Source organism: Cervus elaphus, chromosome 18, assembly GCF_910594005.1.
Source record: "Cervus elaphus chromosome 18, mCerEla1.1, whole genome shotgun sequence".
NCBI lineage: Eukaryota > Metazoa > Chordata > Mammalia > Artiodactyla > Cervidae > Cervus > Cervus elaphus.
This window is the reverse complement of record NC_057832.1, coordinates 65,327,603-65,346,773: the sequence shown is the minus strand read 5'-3', so window position 1 is coordinate 65,346,773 and position 19,171 is coordinate 65,327,603. Positions and strand designations below refer to the sequence as shown.

The following is a 19,171-nucleotide window of genomic DNA, read 5'->3' as shown; positions in this document are numbered from 1 at the left end:
AGAGAGAAGGCTGCATGCAGGAGAATGGCAGAAGATGACAAGAAATACGGAGAAAAAGAGGAGGGACCCCAGATCATGGAAGTCTAAGGATTTATAAGGTGTCTTCAGGGAAGAAGCAGTTGTATTAAATTCTTTCAAGGGGCTTAGAGCTTACTTAAAACAGATTAAGAGTAATAATATCTGAGGAGTATTTTATAAAGAAAGGAATTCTGATCATTAAATAGGTGAAGTAATTTTAAAAAAAAGATACTTAATTCAGGATAACTTAGTAGTTATCTGAACTTCATGATCCAGTTTTATCAAATGTCTTAGTTTATAAGAGGAGGATAAGATGTGACTTCGAACTGTAAATTTTTTACAAGTTTCAAAACCAAGGAATTTTTTTAATTAAATAAAAAAAAAGGTTTATCTCTCTGTGGAAGCTATATCTCCAAATATATTTACCTCTGTCACTGAAATACCCATGTTAGAGTCAGTCAGCAATGCCATCATGAATGTCAATACTGGGCAGAGATGAAAGAACAGTATTCACAGACTGATTATTCAGCAGAGTTACTCCTGGTAGGCACAATCTTAGAATGAACAGGGCAAACGTGCTCCAGCTGTCCCATACATTTGCAGGGAGAACTCACCAGCAGTCTAACAGGTGGAGTGGACATCTGAAAGTTGTGGGGTATTTTATAATACAGCACATATCAAAATTGCAACTTGATTTTGCAGTTGCTTATTATTACAACAAAGACATCAGTAACCCTTTAAAAGAAGGTATAGCTAAGTGTCTGTTTTACTGATGTGATAAAGTTACTTTTTAATTGCTGTAACTAATGGAATGTAAGTTATTTTCAGGGGATAATAAAGCGGTCTAATATTAATCTGAATTTCAGCTAAGCGTGACAATATACAAGTGCATCTACAGCAAGTTAGAAAATCTTTTCCAAAGACTACAAAATACAAGTCACTTTATACAAAGGAGACTTTGGAAAGAAGTATGAATGAAAATGGAAAATTCAGCTAAATACCACAATTTCTACATCATTTTATAATTTTGTTTCTAACTGTCTTCTCCTAGAAACCTGAGGAATCACAGTCTAACTCATTTGATTTTTAACTGAACAGCATTATTTATTTATTGTTTATTTATAACCTTTTAATTTTGCCTCTCTAAAAGAAAATAAAAAAAGCCATCACTGAAAGGTTTTCTCCTCCCCCCCCCACTGTAATTGTCAAATAGAACAACAAATAATAGCTTGTAATAACAAACAATAAAACAAGCAAAGATTTGAAAAACAGAGAAAAATTCTTTATGTTTAATGTAACTTAAGTCTTCTAAAGATACAGTTTCTCAGCCTGTCCAATGTCTGGGCCAGTTACTACTAAGGGCAGTTATAACAGGGAATAAAGTCATCAAAACATATTGAATTAACTGTAAAGTAAGACTATTATATGTAAGAATCATAATTAGTTAATGGGTATTGTATTTTTTCCTTTGGACTAATTATTTTTCTTTTTTCTTTTATATTTTACTTTATTATAGTTAGCATCATGCTGCTATTCCTGCAAGTACTGAACAAGCATGGGATGTGAATATTATACTCCTAAATAAATGAATTGCCTAATTTCCTGTGACCATCTATACATACTCCATCTTCAAAAGTTAAATCCATATTCTATCATAAAGGAGACAGAAGCCTTTTCTCCAATATGCATGGCATTTCTGGACAATGCAACTGTGGCACTGGCACTTATTTCCATGAAGAAAATCTTTGCCGTTCTCTGGCATTCATCATTTGACAAAAGCAACTATTTTTTTTATCAATCAGCTCTTACTGATCTTACTAACAGTGACCGTGGAATCCTTAAGGGCCCATTAAATTTCTGAAGAAGAAAGCTAAGATGAAGGACCTGCCACTCCAAATTCATGTGCTGCTTGGCCTAGTTATCACTACCCTAGTGCAAGCTGTAGATAAAAAAGCAGATTGCCCACAGTTATGTACATGTGAAATCCGGCCCTGGTTTACACCTCGATCCATTTATATGGAGGCATCTACAGTGGATTGTAATGATTTAGGTCTTTCAAATTTCCCAGCCAGACTGCCTGCTGACACACAGATTCTGCTACTACAGACTAACAATATTGCAAAAATTGAATACTCCATAGACTTTCCAGTAAACCTTACTGGCCTGGACTTATCTCAAAACAACTTATCTTCAGTCACCAACATTAATGTAAAAAAGATGCCTCAGCTTCTTTCTGTATACCTAGAAGAAAACAAACTTACTGAGCTGCCTGAAAAATGTCTGTCTGGATTAAGCAACTTACAAGAACTCTATATTAATCACAACTTGCTTTCTACAATTTCACCAGGAGCCTTTATTGGCCTACATAATCTTCTTCGACTTCATCTCAATTCAAACAGATTGCAGATGATCAACAGTAAGTGGTTTGAGGCTCTTCCCAATCTGGAGATTCTGATGATTGGGGAAAATCCAATCATCAGAATCAAAGATATGAACTTTAAGCCTCTTATCAATCTTCGAAGCCTGGTTATAGCTGGTATAAACCTCACAGAAATACCAGATAACGCCTTGGTTGGACTTGAAAACTTAGAAAGCATTTCTTTTTATGACAACAGGCTTATTAAAGTGCCCAATGTTGCTCTTCAAAAAGCAGTTAACCTCAAATTTTTGGATCTAAATAAAAATCCCATTAACAGAATACGGAGGGGAGATTTTAGCAATATGCTACACTTAAAAGAGTTGGGAATAAACAATATGCCTGAGCTGATTTCCATCGACAGTCTTGCTGTGGATAACTTGCCAGATTTAAGAAAAATAGAAGCTACTAACAACCCCAGGTTGTCTTACATTCACCCAAATGCATTCTTCCGGCTGCCCAAGCTGGAATCACTTATGCTCAACAGCAACGCCCTTAGCGCCCTGTACCAGGGTACAGTTGAGTCTCTGCCAAACCTCAAGGAAGTCAGCATACACAGCAATCCGATCAGATGTGACTGTGTCATCCGCTGGATTAATATGAACAAAACCAACATTCGATTTATGGAGCCAGAGTCACTGTTCTGTGTGGACCCGCCCGAATTCCAAGGCCAGAATGTGCGGCAGGTGCATTTTAGGGAAATGATGGAAATCTGTCTCCCTCTTATAGCTCCTGAGAGTTTTCCTTCCAACCTGGATTTAGAAGCTGGGAGTTATGTTTCCTTACACTGTAGAGCTACCGCGGAGCCACAGCCTGAAATCTACTGGATAACACCTTCTGGTAAAAAACTCTTGCCGAATACTCTAACAGACAAGTTCTATGTCCATTCTGAAGGCACCCTTGACATAAGTGGCATCACCCCAGCAGAAGCGGGTATATATACCTGCATAGCAACTAACCTGGTGGGTGCTGACTTGAAGTCTGTTATGATCAAAGTGGATGGCTCTCTTCCCCAGGATAACAATGGGTCCTTGAATATTAAAATAAAAGATGTTCAGGCTAATTCAGTTCTGGTGTCTTGGAAAGCAAGTTCTAAAATTCTCAAATCCAGTATTAAGTGGACAGCCTTTGTCAAGGCTGAGAATTCCCATGCTGCCCAAAGTGCGCGAATACCATCTGATGTCAAGGTGTATAATCTTACTCATCTGAACCCAGCAACTGAGTATAAGATTTGTATTGATATCCCCACCATCTATCAAAAAAGCAGAAAACAATGTGTAAATGTCACCACAAAAGGTTTGGACCCTGATCAAAAAGAGTATGAAAAGAATAACACCACAACATTTATGGCTTGCCTTGGAGGCTCTCTGGGGATTATTGGTGTGATATGTCTTTTCAGCTTCCTCTCTCAAGAAGTCAACTGTGATGGTGGGCATAACTATGTAAGGAATTACTCACAGAAACCAACTTTTGAATTCAATGAGCTTTATCCTCCTCTGATCAACCTCTGGGAAACAGGCAAAGAAAAAGGTACAGCACTGGAAGTAAAAGCAACTGTTATAGGCGTGCCAACTAACATGTCCTAAGAACAACCAACTCAATCTACTTCAAACAAAAAGTCAAAACTGTGGTTGTACTTTTAAAAAAAAAAAGGCAGAGAAATATTACTTTGTAGAAAGAAGTTTAAGCTTCACCAGTGCTGCTCCTGACCATGGACATATGTACAAGTTCAGCATTTTAATTAACTGGCTTCAAAGGGTACTGTGGCAACCAAATCAAATAAATCCTTTTTCTAGACCTTTCATGTAACTTTTCTGTCTGGACTACAGTTAAAGTGGACAAAAAACATTTCTGTATTTTTTTTAAGTATATAAGAGTAGTTGAACTGAGCAATACCTCCTCCTGTGTTGTATTACACATATTAGCCACGAGTTTTTGCAGTGACCCGATAAACTTGAATTGACACGTGGTGTAATAAAATGGACAAATTCTGTAGAGTAGACACAGTGAGTATGTGGACCTCTTTTATAAGGAAAAATACATTTTGGATTAAAATCAGTTGCTTTTGTCTTGTTTTTGTTTCTAAATAAAGAATAATTTCTGGGAAATATCATCCGACCAGATATTTAAGTGACAATGTTTTCAAAAGTGTTTTTCTATAATGAAATTTGGAAGGCTAAGAGTTAGACTTGTACTGGGGATGTAACTACATATTTATAATGCACAAAAATGGATCTTGGAAGGCACTTTATCAATACTGAACAGCAATAATAATATTGTACTTAACCCCTTATTGATAAATACAAATCCTCTAGGAAATTATGTATTCACTTAAAGATTTTCTCAACAAGAAGCTTTTGGACTGGATTTAATTATTAGGTTCATGTAATATAAACCCAATATTTAAGGAACTGAAAGTCTTATTTTAATAATTGGCAGTAACTCAATATTAGGCTGCTTGCTTTATAGAAAATATCACCAAATCTCACTAGCACTTACCTAGGTGTAATTTTCAAATCTTGTTATGATTGTAAACAGTTAATGAGCTTCACTGCAATAACAAGCAAATAGTCTAATACTCTTCTATATTGCAAATACAGTAAGAAAACAATATATTCTATATGGCCCCCAAAGAAGCAGGTTTATATAATTGCATAGCAACTTATCCAGTTGGTATGGACTTAAAGATAGTTATGATCAAAGTGGATGGTTCTTTATCCCAGGAAAACAATAGATTTTAGAATTTTAGGAGACTACAATTTTCTGAGACTGGAATTTTTAAATTTTATCTTAAGATATACAGAATTGATAATAGAAGAAGTTCCAGAGTTAAACAGAAATTTTAGAGGACTGTTTTACTAATGAAAAGATTCTGAGACTAATTTAGAATAAAGCAAACAAAAAAAAAGTGCAGTTCTCTATGACTATATGTAAGGCACCTAAAGGAATGCAGCTTAAAAAATCAAGAATCATTGAAATACTAATATTTGTAATTTAGAATCTTATACAAAAAATACAAGAGTTTTACCTGGAAAAAACTACCAAGATTTTTTAAGGTTTTAGTCATATTTACAAACAAAAATCCATAGTTCTACCCCGCAAAAATGTATCTATATACAAATAAAACATCCTGAAACTATTTTTAAAAAAACCACCAACAGTAATAAGCCTTACTTTCTACATGCAAATTTCTTATCTCTACAAGGCTTCCTTGTTAATTGCTACTTTAACTGTTCATAATCAATTGCTTAACTGCTCTTACAGAGGCTTCCTTCCTATTACCAACATGTCACTGGCCTGTAAACATCTCTAGCACTGAAGTCATATCAATTTATTTGTTAATACTAGACGTTTGCTTTTGTGATAGCACTAACAGTATCTAATGAAATCCAAGCTGTTAATGCAATGCTTGAAAGTAATTGTTAGGAATTCTTTAATACAAAAGGACAAACTGTGTTAATTTTACCACAAACAAAATATGAAACTTGCTAATTCAGTGTGTTTCCCAAACACAAATTTTACAACCTGATGAATCACTATCACAGAGAGGCTGACATTAGAATTTATCAGCAAGACACGCTCATACATCACAAGAGGTTTCAGCACCATGGACAGAGCTTTTTAAGAGCCAGGCTATTTATCAAAAATATAGGAGCTGAAATATGACCTGATAGGATGCAGGTATTGTATAGGTCAGCAAGAACTTGCTTAGGTACCTTGTATATGTCTATCTGCATGAAGAACTATAACAAACATATGGGGAAGCTGAGAATCCATTTCAAGCTACATTTTTCTTAGAGAAATTGCAGTAAATACGTATTCTGAATAGATACCTTACAGTGAGCACAGAAATTAAGTATTTCTGTTACAGCTGAATAAATACAGATGCTCAAAGCAAATCATGATCCTATTTCCTTGCTCAAATTCTAATCTAAATTTCCAGTGAGGGGGAAAAAAAGACATTTGCTTCAACAACAGAATAGCATTTCATACTCCCTATGTTACCTCCTAAAATTCACATAAAATTAACTAAGCACTGCACAGAGTACCCAACACATGTAACTTAGAATTTGGTGATACCATATGAATACAAATGAGAACTTTGCCTATAATACATAAAACTCCAAAGTTTATATCTCTATGGATGCCAAATGGCCCCCTCACTTGGCATAAAGGAAAACATTTTTTAGGAAAAAAAAAAATTTATAAATTACACTACAAAATAAATCCCAATTTTTGGAAAACAAGAATGCCTAGTTGAATACAAAACTGCATACAAACAATGTGGTGTAAAATGTGCAACTATCAACAAAGCCATGTAACAATATGTGACATATGACCAGTCAAATGGGACCATTTTGCTTAGCAAGAAATGAAATAGATTTATGATACATAGATCAGTCCTTTAATACTTATCACAGTACTTAAATTTTATTCTAATTAGATTAAAAATTAAGCAAAATTACCTAACAGTAAGCATAATTGCAAAATTATAAATCCTTCATTCACTTAAATATATTTTATTTTGTTTATATTCAATATGTATGTATTGAATGGCTATTAGTCACTGGAAAAATAGAAGTGAACAGGACAAATTCACCACCATTAAGGGGCTTCTATTCGACTGGACTACATTATGATAACGTATCACTGCTTTCAAAAATACATGTTAACTGTTACCTAGTGGAGACCCAGTTTCAAGCCACACCTTCACAGAATGGTTGTATTCAGAAAATCAATTTTTTTCATTTGGTCTAAAATGTTTTATTTATCACATGTTGATATAGGAACTTAATTCTATTATTGCTCTTAATACACACACACTAGCCTAACACCATCCTCAGACTAGTTAACATCAAGATGCTTGTCTACTTACCATAAATTATTTCAAAGCACAGAAACATAGATAACAATTATCTTTCCCCTATTCTCAACATAGATTGATTGCCCAAGAAATATGAGGAAGTTAAATTCAAGAAGGTAAATCTACCACTGCCAATGTTTAAGTATTTTATGAGGAAGACCAACTTACTCTATCCACTCTTATAAAATCTTACAACAGCTATGAATAGCAATTTCATAGATTAGCCTTTTACATGAAAAATTAGAAGTGATAGGTGAGTAACCAATAAAGCAAACAACTAAAATTATATATCTCCTTTAAAAAATGTTCTCACAGCTATCACAAGTAGCTGAAAAGAATTCTCATTGTATATATAACTATCAAGAACATCTTTAGGTTCACTACAATGCTGACTTTCTAGGAGATGAGGAATTATTAATAGTAATTATATTGTGGCTACATGTCCTTTGATTCATTCTCTGTCTTTCTGTATCTCTGTAAATTGCCAAAACAAATTCTAACAAATAAATTCAAAGTTTTTTTTTCAAAGAATATGGTTATCACAGGTAATTTAGAATATCAAACACCCCAAATGGTCATCTGGGAATAAATCTAAACAGAAAGACTAAAATGATTTTCTCTTTAAATGTTAAAGAGAAATTTAAATTTTCTCTTTAAATTTTCAGCCATAGTTTTGCAGTCTTTAATCATTATAATATTATTTTACCCCGACAAATGAATTGCTAAGCAACTCCTGTTGCTTAGGAGTATGGCAGTGTTATACTGGAAAGAAATAGCCATGAAGCAAAATCAAAAACAGCCTAGAATCAAAATGCTATAAGCAGTATCATGGAGGTCTGGAAAAAGAAAGAATCTGACTCTAATTTCAATACAATAGTGACCACGTCTCTGTGTTAATTTGAAAAGAGAGAACTTTACCTATTGTTAAGGGTGACCACCAACTTGATTTATATTATTTCTCTGAGGCAAGGGAAAAATAAAACACTGTTTATCCACAGAAATACAATGGAAAAATCTGAGTTAATTTTTATTTCCATGGTCTGTATATCCACTAAAGTATCCAAAATTAAAATACAAATTTTAATTATAACTAAAATATTAAAGTATTAAAATACTTTAAATTTTAATAAGTATTAAAATACAAACTTTAAAGAATAGTAATCTATTAAAATATAAATTATTACCAAAATCTGGCCTAAACATTCCATTAATGATATAGCAAAGGTCCTCTTGAATTGACTAGGAAGCATTCAGCATTCTCAAGTGAGAAGACACATGAAATTTGGAACACATGAAAAGGACACATTTCCTTTTTATTCCTACTGAAAATAGACAAACCCATATAGATATGGATTCACTTACTCTAGTTCAGTTACACATACATCAGAGAACACTTAGCTTATCTTTGAAAAAAGCCATATGGTCAATATCAAATAAGGGGTTAGATATATCACAGATACACAGATATATAGCTTTCTCTTAAAAGTAAAGTGAGGTATTTAAGTAAGCAATGACTTAAGAACAAATTTATCACATATAACTTCCATATTAGTGTAATGTGGTCCAGAATAACAAAGCATAAAAAAATGAATTGTGGCTGACTTCAACAAGCCTTTCAGAAGGATGAATTGTTATGGCATTTGAAGTTTTCATAGTGCTTAGTGTGTATATCTTTTCTAATTCTGATATATCTTCAAGAAACTAATGGAATTCTGTGACCATTTTAAGAAAAATCCAGGTTCTCACTAAAACATATGGTTCAGTGTCTGAAGGTGTTGATTCAACATTCAGTTGTGATATTCATTTACAATGTTTACCAGCCTCTGGAACGAACAATGGAGTAAACCTTGAACATAAATTGACCCTCCTAATCCTAGAATAGAGAGAATCAGACAGTAATAAAATAACCTCCCTGTCATCTGTGGTAACAGATTCAAGGTTGATAAAGACAAATAGTTCTTAAACCAACAGAAATGTCATTATTAAAGGAATGATCAAAGAATTTACCTTACCTGCAGGTCAAGAAGCAATGGTTAGAACCGGACATGGATCAACAGACTGGACCAAATTGGAAAAGGAGTATGTCAGGGCTTATTTACCTCATATGCAGGGTACATCATGTGAAATACTGGGCTGGATGAAGCACAAGCTGGAATCAAGATTGTCAGGAGAAATGCCAATAACTCAGATATGCAGATGATACCACCCTTACGGCAGAAAGTGAAGAAATAAGAGCATCTTGATGAAAGTGAAAAAGGAGAGTGAAAAGGCTGGCTTAAAACTGAACAGTCAAAATGAAGATCGTGGCAACTGATCCCATCACTTCATGGCAAACAGATGGGGAAACAAGAAAAACAGTGACAGACTTTATTTTCTTGGGCTCAAAAATCACTGCAGATGGTGACTGCATCCATGAAATTAAAAGACGTTTGCTCCTTGGAAGAAAAGCTATGACCGACAAAGACAGCAATTAAAAAGCAGAGACATTATTTAGCAAAGGTCCATATAATCAAAATTATGGTTTTTCTAGTAGTCATGTATGGATGTAAGAGTTGGACCATAAAGTAAGCTGAGCATCAAACAATTGATGCTTTTTGAACTGTGGTGTTGGAAAAGACTCGAGAGTCCCTTCGACTGCTAGGAGATCCAACCAGTCCATCCTAAAGCAAATCATCCCTGAATATTCACTGGACTGATGCTGAAACTCCAATACTTCGGCCACCTGATGTGAAGAACTGATTCATTGGAAAAGACCCGGATGCTGGGAAAGATTGAAGGCAAGAGGAGAAGGGGATGACAGAGGATGAGGTGTTTGAATGGTATCACCGACTCAATGGACGTGAGTTTGAGCAAGTCCCAGGAGTTGGCAGTGGACAGGAAAGCCTGCCATGTTGCTGTCCGTGGGATCACAAAGAGTCGGACACGACTGAGTGACTGAACTGACTGATGTTCAAAGACACCAAGAGAGTTCTTAAAAGAATACTATATAACACTGACGTTCACTATCAAAACTGGGGTTAAAGACAGATATCTCTGGTAAACATCCCTTTAATAATGATTACAGAGAGGAGTCACATGTTTAAGAAAAGAACCAAAAATCATGTCTAGAAATAGCTTTTTAAGGTTTCTGGAATTCCCATCCCTGTTTCTTAGGCAGCTGCCAAGCAAACCAACATTCATATATTGATATGATTTTCATGTTAAATTCCTTATTTTATTAGAGTTAATAAAACATATTTATATATAAAATGTATTAATTTATATGATTATGTGATTCTAACTAACCAACCCAAACCTTTGAGTATAAAAGTAAGAGCCCTTCAATAGACAAAAGAATCCACCTGCAATGCGGGATACCTGGGTTCAATCCCTGGGTTGGGAAAATCCCCTGAAGAAAGGAAAGGCTACCCACTCCAGGAACTGGCCTGGAGAATTCCGGACTGTGTAGTCCATGGTGTCACAGAGTTGGACATGACTGAGCAACTTTCACTTCACTTCACTCAATAGAGAAAAGATTAAAAGTAGGACAAAAACCATCTATTTCTTTCTTCTATCAAAATCCTTATATGCATGCATTCATAGAGATTTAATAGGTTGCATTGAAAAATTCAGTTACATCAAAAACAACTGTGTCAGGGTAAGGGATGTTAGGTTTTTCAAACAACGGATTATGTGCATCTCAGTCCAGGCTCAGGCCTGAAATCACAATGTGATGCTTGAGAGATTTTCCTGGCAGATATAATGTATAGCAACTAATGGAAATATCATTAATAACATTATTGCATTTGAACAGGTATACATTCACAGTTCCTTGAGTAGCAAGATAAAAACTAGAAAGGAATACCACTTACCGAATGGTGAATATGTACCATACTAAAAATGTGCTAGGGTCATAATAAATCCACTCTGGATCTAAAGGAGAAGCAGTGTGGGGAAAATGAACATTTACCATCTTTCTATGTATCATGCATACTGACAGATATACAGGCTCACTCTCCTGCTGTGTCTCCATGTTTACATTCCTCTGTCTCTGTCTCTCTCTCTCACACACACACAAATATTTACATTAATTCAGTTTTCATGAAATACTTGTGGGTTCAGCACTAACACTCCCACTTTATAAATCATTCTCAGAGAAGTAATTTTTTCTCCCAAGATAATAACAATATAGACCAGAAAAAAATTTAAAAAAGACATAATATCACGTGAAAAAGTAACAGTCAGATCCTTTTCTGGCATGCCATAACCCACAAAAATAACTAAAAGGTGGATTTGGGGAGGGACTACATATAAATAGTATACCAGATTCACTAATTGTGCTTATCATCTAACTACCTCCATAAATATATTCATTTTCATATTCCTATCTCAGTTTTGCATGAGCAATTGGTGTAAAGGGCTCCAATTTGCCAACTGTGTTACTGCTTGCCAAAGACAGGCTGTGAGCACTGGTTTATCAACCACACATACACAAACAAAACCCCAAAGACCTGTATATATTCTTATAAGTTAAACTATTAAATCAGCATATTCACTAAGTATTCACTGACTTAAAGATACTTCTGTGGCTTTTGCAGTTGCTTAGTTGTTGTTAAGTCATGTCCTACTCCTTTGTGACCCCATCAACTGCAGCCCGCCAGGCTCCTCTGTCCATGGGATTTCCCAGACAAGAATACTGGAGTGCGTTGCCACTTCCTTCTCCAGGGAATCTTCCTGACCCTGAGATGAAACTCACATCTACTGCATGGCAGGCGGAATATTTACCACTGAACAACCTGCAAAGCCTGAAAGCTCCTTTAGGGACTTATAAAAGACCTTTCTATAATTATTTCCATGCATCCATTTCATGATCCTATGTATAGTCCTCTTTTTCTATCCCATTGCAGAAAAGTGAAGAAGAGTCAGTCACCTGTTTTATCTGCTTTCTGACTCTAGCTTAGGTTTGTCATACATGATAACTCAGACAACATCACCCTTATGACAGAAAGTGAAGAACCAAAGAGCCTCTTGACGAAGTGAAAGAGGAGAGTGAAAAACTTGGCTTAAAGCTCAACATTCAGAAAACTAAGATCATGGCATCTGGTCCCATCACTTCATGGCAAATAGGGAAATAAGGGAAACAGTGGCTGACTTTATTTTGGGGGGCTCCAAAATCACTGCAGATGGTAATTGCGGCCATGAAATTAAAAGACACTTACTCCTTGGAAGGAAAGTTATGACCAACCTAGACAGCATATTAAAAAGCAGAGATGTTACTTTGTCAACAAAGGTCTGTCTAGTCAAAGCTATGGTTTTTCCAGTGGTCATGTATGGATGTGAGAGTTGGACTGTGAAGAAAGCTGAGTGCCGAAGAATTAATGCTTTTGAACTGTGGTGTTGGAGAAGACTCTTGAGAGTCCCTTGGACTGCAAGGAGTTCCAACCAGTCCATCCTAAAGCAGATCAGTCCTGGGTGTTCACTGGAATGACTGATGTTGAAGCTGAAACTCCAATACTTTGGCCACCTAATGCAAAGTGCTGACTCATTTGAAAAGACCCTGATGCTGGGAAAGATGAGGACAGGAGGGGAAGGGGATGACAGAGAATGAGATGGTTGGATGGCATCACCGACTCGATGGACATGAGTTTGAGTAAGCTCCGGCAGTTGGTGATGGAGAGGGAGGGCTGGCGTGCTGTGGTTCATGGGGTCGCAAAGAGTCAGACATGACTGAGTGACTGAACTGAACTGAACATGATAACTCTGACCTTGAAAGGAGGTACATATAGAATAAAGCTTAAAGGGGACATCTTTTCAGCTTTCTGCCAACATGCCCATCTTCTTGTATATTGATGTCATAAACATCTGCAGCTTAGGGGTTATAAGTAAATGGGCCCTGAGAGTTTAGTTTAGCTTTGCTGGACAACTTGTAGTCTATTACATACCTCTGATTCTGAGGAGTTCTAACACATGAATTGGGATTTATGAATTGGTTCTGAGGAGTTCTAATAAAGAATTTGTTCTAGGGGATTAAAAGCTACTTAACATAGATTAGGGAACATGGATTGTTTGTTGATAAATGGGGCAGCAAAAAATATTAAACAAAAACTTGACACTATCAATTTTAACCATGAGATTAAAATCTTCAGATGTCCATTTATGAAGTGGATCTTCTGTATGTCCCAGTGGAAGAAATAAAGTGATTCATTAAAACAAGTGAATATTTGCATAGATTAGTGAGCTTCTATGGAGTTAAATTGACATGCAGATTTTATATATGGAGAAGTATCTCAGAAATTTAATGAGCACCAATTGTGCTTGCAAATATATCAAAGTCACTATGCTGAACCATTTCTCATTCTACAGATACCACTCCACTTTGATTTTTTTTTTAATGAATCATTTGTATGTAAGAACTCCTTTGCTACTACAACAATAGCAAACTTTCTAAACAGAGAAGGTGTGGCCCATGCTTTCATTCATACATGAATCTTACCCATGCACTCTTCATTTATTGAGGATCTGCTATGTGCCAGACATGGTATTAACTACTAGAGATGCAATATTGCCTATGATAGACAAACTCCCTGACATTATAAAACTTATAGCCTATAGGTAGATACCAACAAATGAATCTGGTAATTGCAATATAGGTTAATAAAAATATGATAGGCATGCGGATAGCTTACATATACGTTGGGGTATGGATTATTATAAAGTAGGCAAGAAAGGGTTCTAACAACTAAAACTGCCTTTACACAATCTCCCAATTAAAGAGCGGAGGAATGCTGGGAACAGGCTAGGGACAGTGTAAAGATCACAACAGGCTGAGAATTTTGAATAGCAACAGCATGCTGAGTAGCTGGGAGAAAGTTCTAAGAAGGAAAAAAGGCTGGAGCTAGCTTCAAAAAGACAGATGAAAATATGGGTTAAAAAAAAAAAAATCAAACCTTATTTGGTGCCAAACATGGTGGAAACTAATATTCCGGGGGAAAAGCTTTGGCCAAATTTAAAACATTGGAACTAATTTATAAAGTTACAAATGTTAGTTTTCCATGTTTCTCTCCTCTCTCCCTCTATAACAAAGCCATAGTTTCTCATCCTTTCTTAGTCCTCCATAGCCAGGAATATTGAGAAGACGTGGGAAATAAAAGAGAAAAGGAAAGAGAGATACAGGATCACTCTCTGTACTACTTCTCAGGTCTCCCTAATCTGAAAACATACACACACACACAGTATCTCTCTCAAGACACAAGCACATACTCAGGCACACGATATTCATGTTCAGAGTAAGTATAGTCCATTAGATGCAAGGTATCCTATTTTCAGATATTAAAAAAATACACCTTCTGTGAAATTAACAAAGAGTCAAAAATGTTACTACAGATCTCCACTGTTTCCCTAAAGAGCAAATAAATGAAAGACAGTTTTGTACACAGAAACCCACGTAATGTAAAATTAGGGTTTATGTGTTTGAGTTTAAGACCAATATAGTTCTATTTCTACTATCAGTTGTATTTCTCAGAAATTTCACAGATATGTTACATAGAGTTTAATAAGAAAAAAACAGATTTAGGAACACCAGGAAATAACAGTGGTCTCAATTCAATGGATTATGTTTTCTGCCATATCATACACAGTTCTAACTGGATCTCATATATATCAATTTCCTCAGATAATATAAAAAAGAATTACTCTCTTATATGTTTCCAGTTGAGATCCTGAACTCAAAATAACTTAAAGTAAGAAAGAGCATTGTAGGTAGAAACACTGACCTACATGAATTGGACACTCATTCTACAGCTGAGCATTCTTGAGAAAATTTTATGAAGATTGCCTAATACAAGTCTAATTTATATTACTATAAAAGTGAATTATGTCAATAAATTAAAGTTCAACCTTGAAGATGTACTTAAAATTTAAGAGGAGGTAAACATTAATAGGCATAGACATAATAAATATAAAATATAAGCATTAGCATAAAATTTCAGAAATACTAAGTTAGTTACTTTTCAATCCTTAAATATCTTTTGTTTGAAAACTTTTTTGGAAGTTCTTACCTGAAAATGAGGGGAATATTCCAAACATAAAATGAAATGGGTAAAAACACATCTACCTTCCCATGATATTTTAAGTATTTCTGGATATGCCCAGAAAGACTTCCAAACACTCTGAAGTGAGCTCCTAATTATGAAGAGGACAACAACTCACCCTGGTGAAGGTGGCTGTTTCATTTCACTCTGCTATGGATAACAGAGAAGAGCCACATAGCCTTTAAACAAAATGATACTAAATAAGTGTAATGACAGAGTGAGGTTTGTTTGATTGATAAGAGTAAACTCTGCCCCAGTGCTAGCCTGTAGTACTCAGGCCAACTGTTTTTCAGTGTGAATACTCATGCTGGGTAATAATGTGTATGTGGCTCAACACAAACTCTCATCTCATTCTGGAAAGAATAAGTCAAGTTTAGTTTCACAGAAATCAGAAAGTTTGAAGTACTAGAAGCTTTATGAGATCAGTAGCCCCAGATGTTGGAACTAAAGTTATAATATTAAATTTATAAAGACATCACAAACCTCTGATTACATGTTTGTCAAGTACTTTTTAAGACATATTTTAAAAAAAAAGATATTTTCATGTGTATTATGAATTATATGTATTATGTATAGTCTAGCATTTGAATATATCATCCATAGCTACTCTGATAAAAATTATGCTAACCTACTTTGATGAATTATTGGTCCCAGCAATGGATATATTAAATTATTATCAAATTTGCAAACCCATTGCATCTTTCCCCTAATCCCAAGTGAACACTGTTAAACACCTGTGGGTACCTTTCACAGTGGCAATCAGCTTATCAATAAAGATTTTTGCTATAGTGGGAAAAGCCAACCCTATGATCTTTAAATAATCTGGTGTCAGAAAGGAGTTTTTATAGTAAATCTCTCCTAAATATCTCCTTGATTTGAAATTCCAAACTTATCGTAATGTCAGATTATTCTTTAAAATACTTTAAAGTACATAATTTTATGTCATTTTACCTTAATATGTTTTATTACTAAAGTAACATGTAGTTATTATATAAAATCAAAAAATTCAGAAAAGAGAGCCCCGTATTCTTCAAGTTTCCCTCTTACAGAAACCTGCCATTCTATTTTTCACAAAGGTTATAGTATCTGTGACTCTACTACCTTCACTTTTAGTACAGACTAGAGGTGCCCAGTGGAGAAGGCAATGGCACCCCACTCCAGTACTCTTGCCTAGAAAATCCCATGGACAGAGGAGCCTGGTAGGCTGCGGTCCATGGGGTCGCTAAGAGTCAGACACAACTGAAGCGACTTAGCAGTAGCAGCAGCAGAATTGCCCAGACTGGAAAAGTGCCATGAACAACCTCCAGTCTTGGGATGAAAGATGACTTCACTGCTCACTCCATCATCTCCTCACCCAGCCCCCAAATCTCCCAATGATAGGACTGACAGATGTTACCATCTTCCCTATATCAGTCCCTTATATAGCAGCCTATTACATTTTTGTCAAGCTTTAGGAGTAAAAAGTTTTTTATGCTCATGTTCAACTGAGAATTCCCTTCTTTCTAGTTTTTATCAGTTTTCTTTTAGGACACAAAAAAAGAATGAATATAATATATGTACTACAGGGCAGCCTGCAAAGCTGATCATGCTATCGTGTCCCTATGTTCTTTGCTCCACACTGAAGAAGTCTATATCCTTAAAGCTATTCAGGTCACTCTTATGGAGATGATACAAGTTATTAAAGCCTCTCTTCAAATACAGTACCAGAAACAGAACATGACCAGCTAGGTGTCCTAAGCTCTCTGCATTTAGTTGAGGAGCAGCATTAACAAAATGCCTGCATTAGTCTCAATTGAGAGCAGTGCTGACTCTAGGTAGTCAAGGGTCATCATTTCTGATGCCAAGTCTGGTAGTTAGCAATACCACCAATACATCATCACCAGCATTTAGTATATGCTAAGGGGTTTCCCTGATGCTGGGAGGGATTGGGGGCAGGAGAAGAAGGGGATGACAGAGAATGAGATGGCTGGATGGCATCAGTGACTCCATGGACATGAGATTGAGTAAACTCCGGGAGTTGGTGATGGACAGGGAGGCCTGGCATGCTGCGATTCATGGGGTCACAAAGAGTCGGACACAACTGAGCGACTGAACTGAATTGTCTGAAGCCCTAGCAGACGTATAAGCTAATGAACTCCTATGAGGAAGATACTATCAGCAGCCCAATTTTGTATATAGGTGGGAACATTTAGGTTTAGAAAATTTCAGTGACATACCAAGTCTTTTCTAGTAAGTTTTAATGGGCAGTGGTGGGAGGGATTCAGTCTCCATGTAAAAGCAAACTGAAAGATTGTTAGTTTGGTAACACCTACTGGTTCCAAATAGGAAAAGAAGCACATCAAGGCTGAATATTGTCACCCTGCTTATTTAACTTATATGCAGAGTACATCATGAGAAACGCTGGGCTGGAAGAAGCACAAGCTGGAGTCAAGATTGCCAGGAGAAACATCAATAACCTCAGATATGCAGATGACACCATCCTTATGGCAGAAGGTGAAGAGGAACTAAAAAGCCTCTTGATGAAAGTGAAAGAGGAGAGTGAAAAAGTTGGCTTAAATCTCAACATTCAGAAAACTAAGATCATGGCATCTGGTCCCATCACTTCACGGGAAATAGATGGGGAAACAATGGAAACAAAGGCTGACTTTATTTTTTGGGCTCCAAAATCACTGCAGATGGTGATTGCAGCTATGAAATTAAAAGACACTTACTCCTTGGAAGGAAAGTTATGACCAACCTAGACAGCATATTAAAGAGCAGAGACATTATTTTGCCAACAAAGGTCCGTATAGTCAAGGCTATGGTTTTTCCAGTGGTCATGTATGGATGTGAGTGTTGGATGGTGAAGAAAGCTGAGCGCCGAAGAATTGATGCTTTTGAACTATGGTGTTGGAGAAGACTCTTGAGAGTTCCTTGGACTGCAAGGAGATCCAACCAGTCCATCCTAAAGCAGATCAGTCCTGGGTGTTCATTGGAAGGACTGATGTTGAAGCTGAAACTCCAGTACTTTGGCCACCTCATGCGAAAGAGTTGACTCATTGGAAAAGACCCAGATTCTGGGAGGGATTGGGGGCAGGAGGAGAAGGGGACGACAGAGGATGAGATGGCTGAATGGCATCACCAACTCGATGGACATGAGTTTGAGTAAACTCCGGGAGTTGGTGATGACAGGTAGGCCTGGTGTGCTGCGATTCATGGGGTAGCAGAGTCGGAAACGACTGAGTGAGTGAACTGAACTGAACTGAACTGAAAACTTTGGAATTTATCATATAAACTGATATCATCTCTTAGATAAGAGTCACAAAGGAGGTAGTAAAAGTGAGTAATATGATAACTTAATTAACATCAGCAATTATGTCAACTTAAAAACAGTCACAACCTAAATGTTGAGAGTTGTTTTATTCAGTAGAATTTTTAGACATTAAGCCTGGGAGACAGCACCTCAAGTGACCCTGAGAGAACTGTTCTGAGGAGGTGGAGGAAGGGAGTCAAGTTATATAGAAGTTTGTAACAAAGGGCGAGTAGTCTGAATATCAATAATGTTTTGTGAATTAAAGAAAACCAGATATCCCAAGTTAAGGAATTCAGCACTTTTCTATGTATGGGAAGATGTAGAAGCCTAGGCTCACTGAAATTATGCCTGTCATATATTCCTTTCACATGTATCTCAGCTGTCTGGGGCCAGCATCTTGAGTTTTTCACATCCTGTGTTCCTCGGTGCTCACCACAGGGAGTGGCTGCAGCCTAGTGGCTGCCTCATCACAGGTATTGTTCTCCTTCATAGGTGCCCTTAGGGCTCAGGAA

General features: G+C 36.3%; 2 protein-coding genes across 4 annotated transcripts in view; one reads left to right on the top strand and one right to left on the bottom strand.

Moving 5' to 3' along the window:
* Positions 1-4,542, top strand: part of LRRN3 (leucine rich repeat neuronal 3) — a 38,937-nt gene extending 34,395 nt beyond the window's left edge. Inside the window, exon 2 of the mRNA XM_043872105.1 lies at positions 1,535-4,542. Within this exon, the coding sequence (XP_043728040.1) occupies positions 1,894-4,020 (2,127 nt within the window). The 5' untranslated portion in view covers positions 1,535-1,893 and the 3' untranslated portion in view covers positions 4,021-4,542. The remainder of the gene's footprint in view (positions 1-1,534) is intronic.
* The window catches only part of IMMP2L (inner mitochondrial membrane peptidase subunit 2), a 941,241-nt gene that overhangs the window by 495,305 nt on the left and 426,765 nt on the right, over positions 1-19,171 (bottom strand). The gene's annotated exons all lie outside the window — the stretch shown is intronic.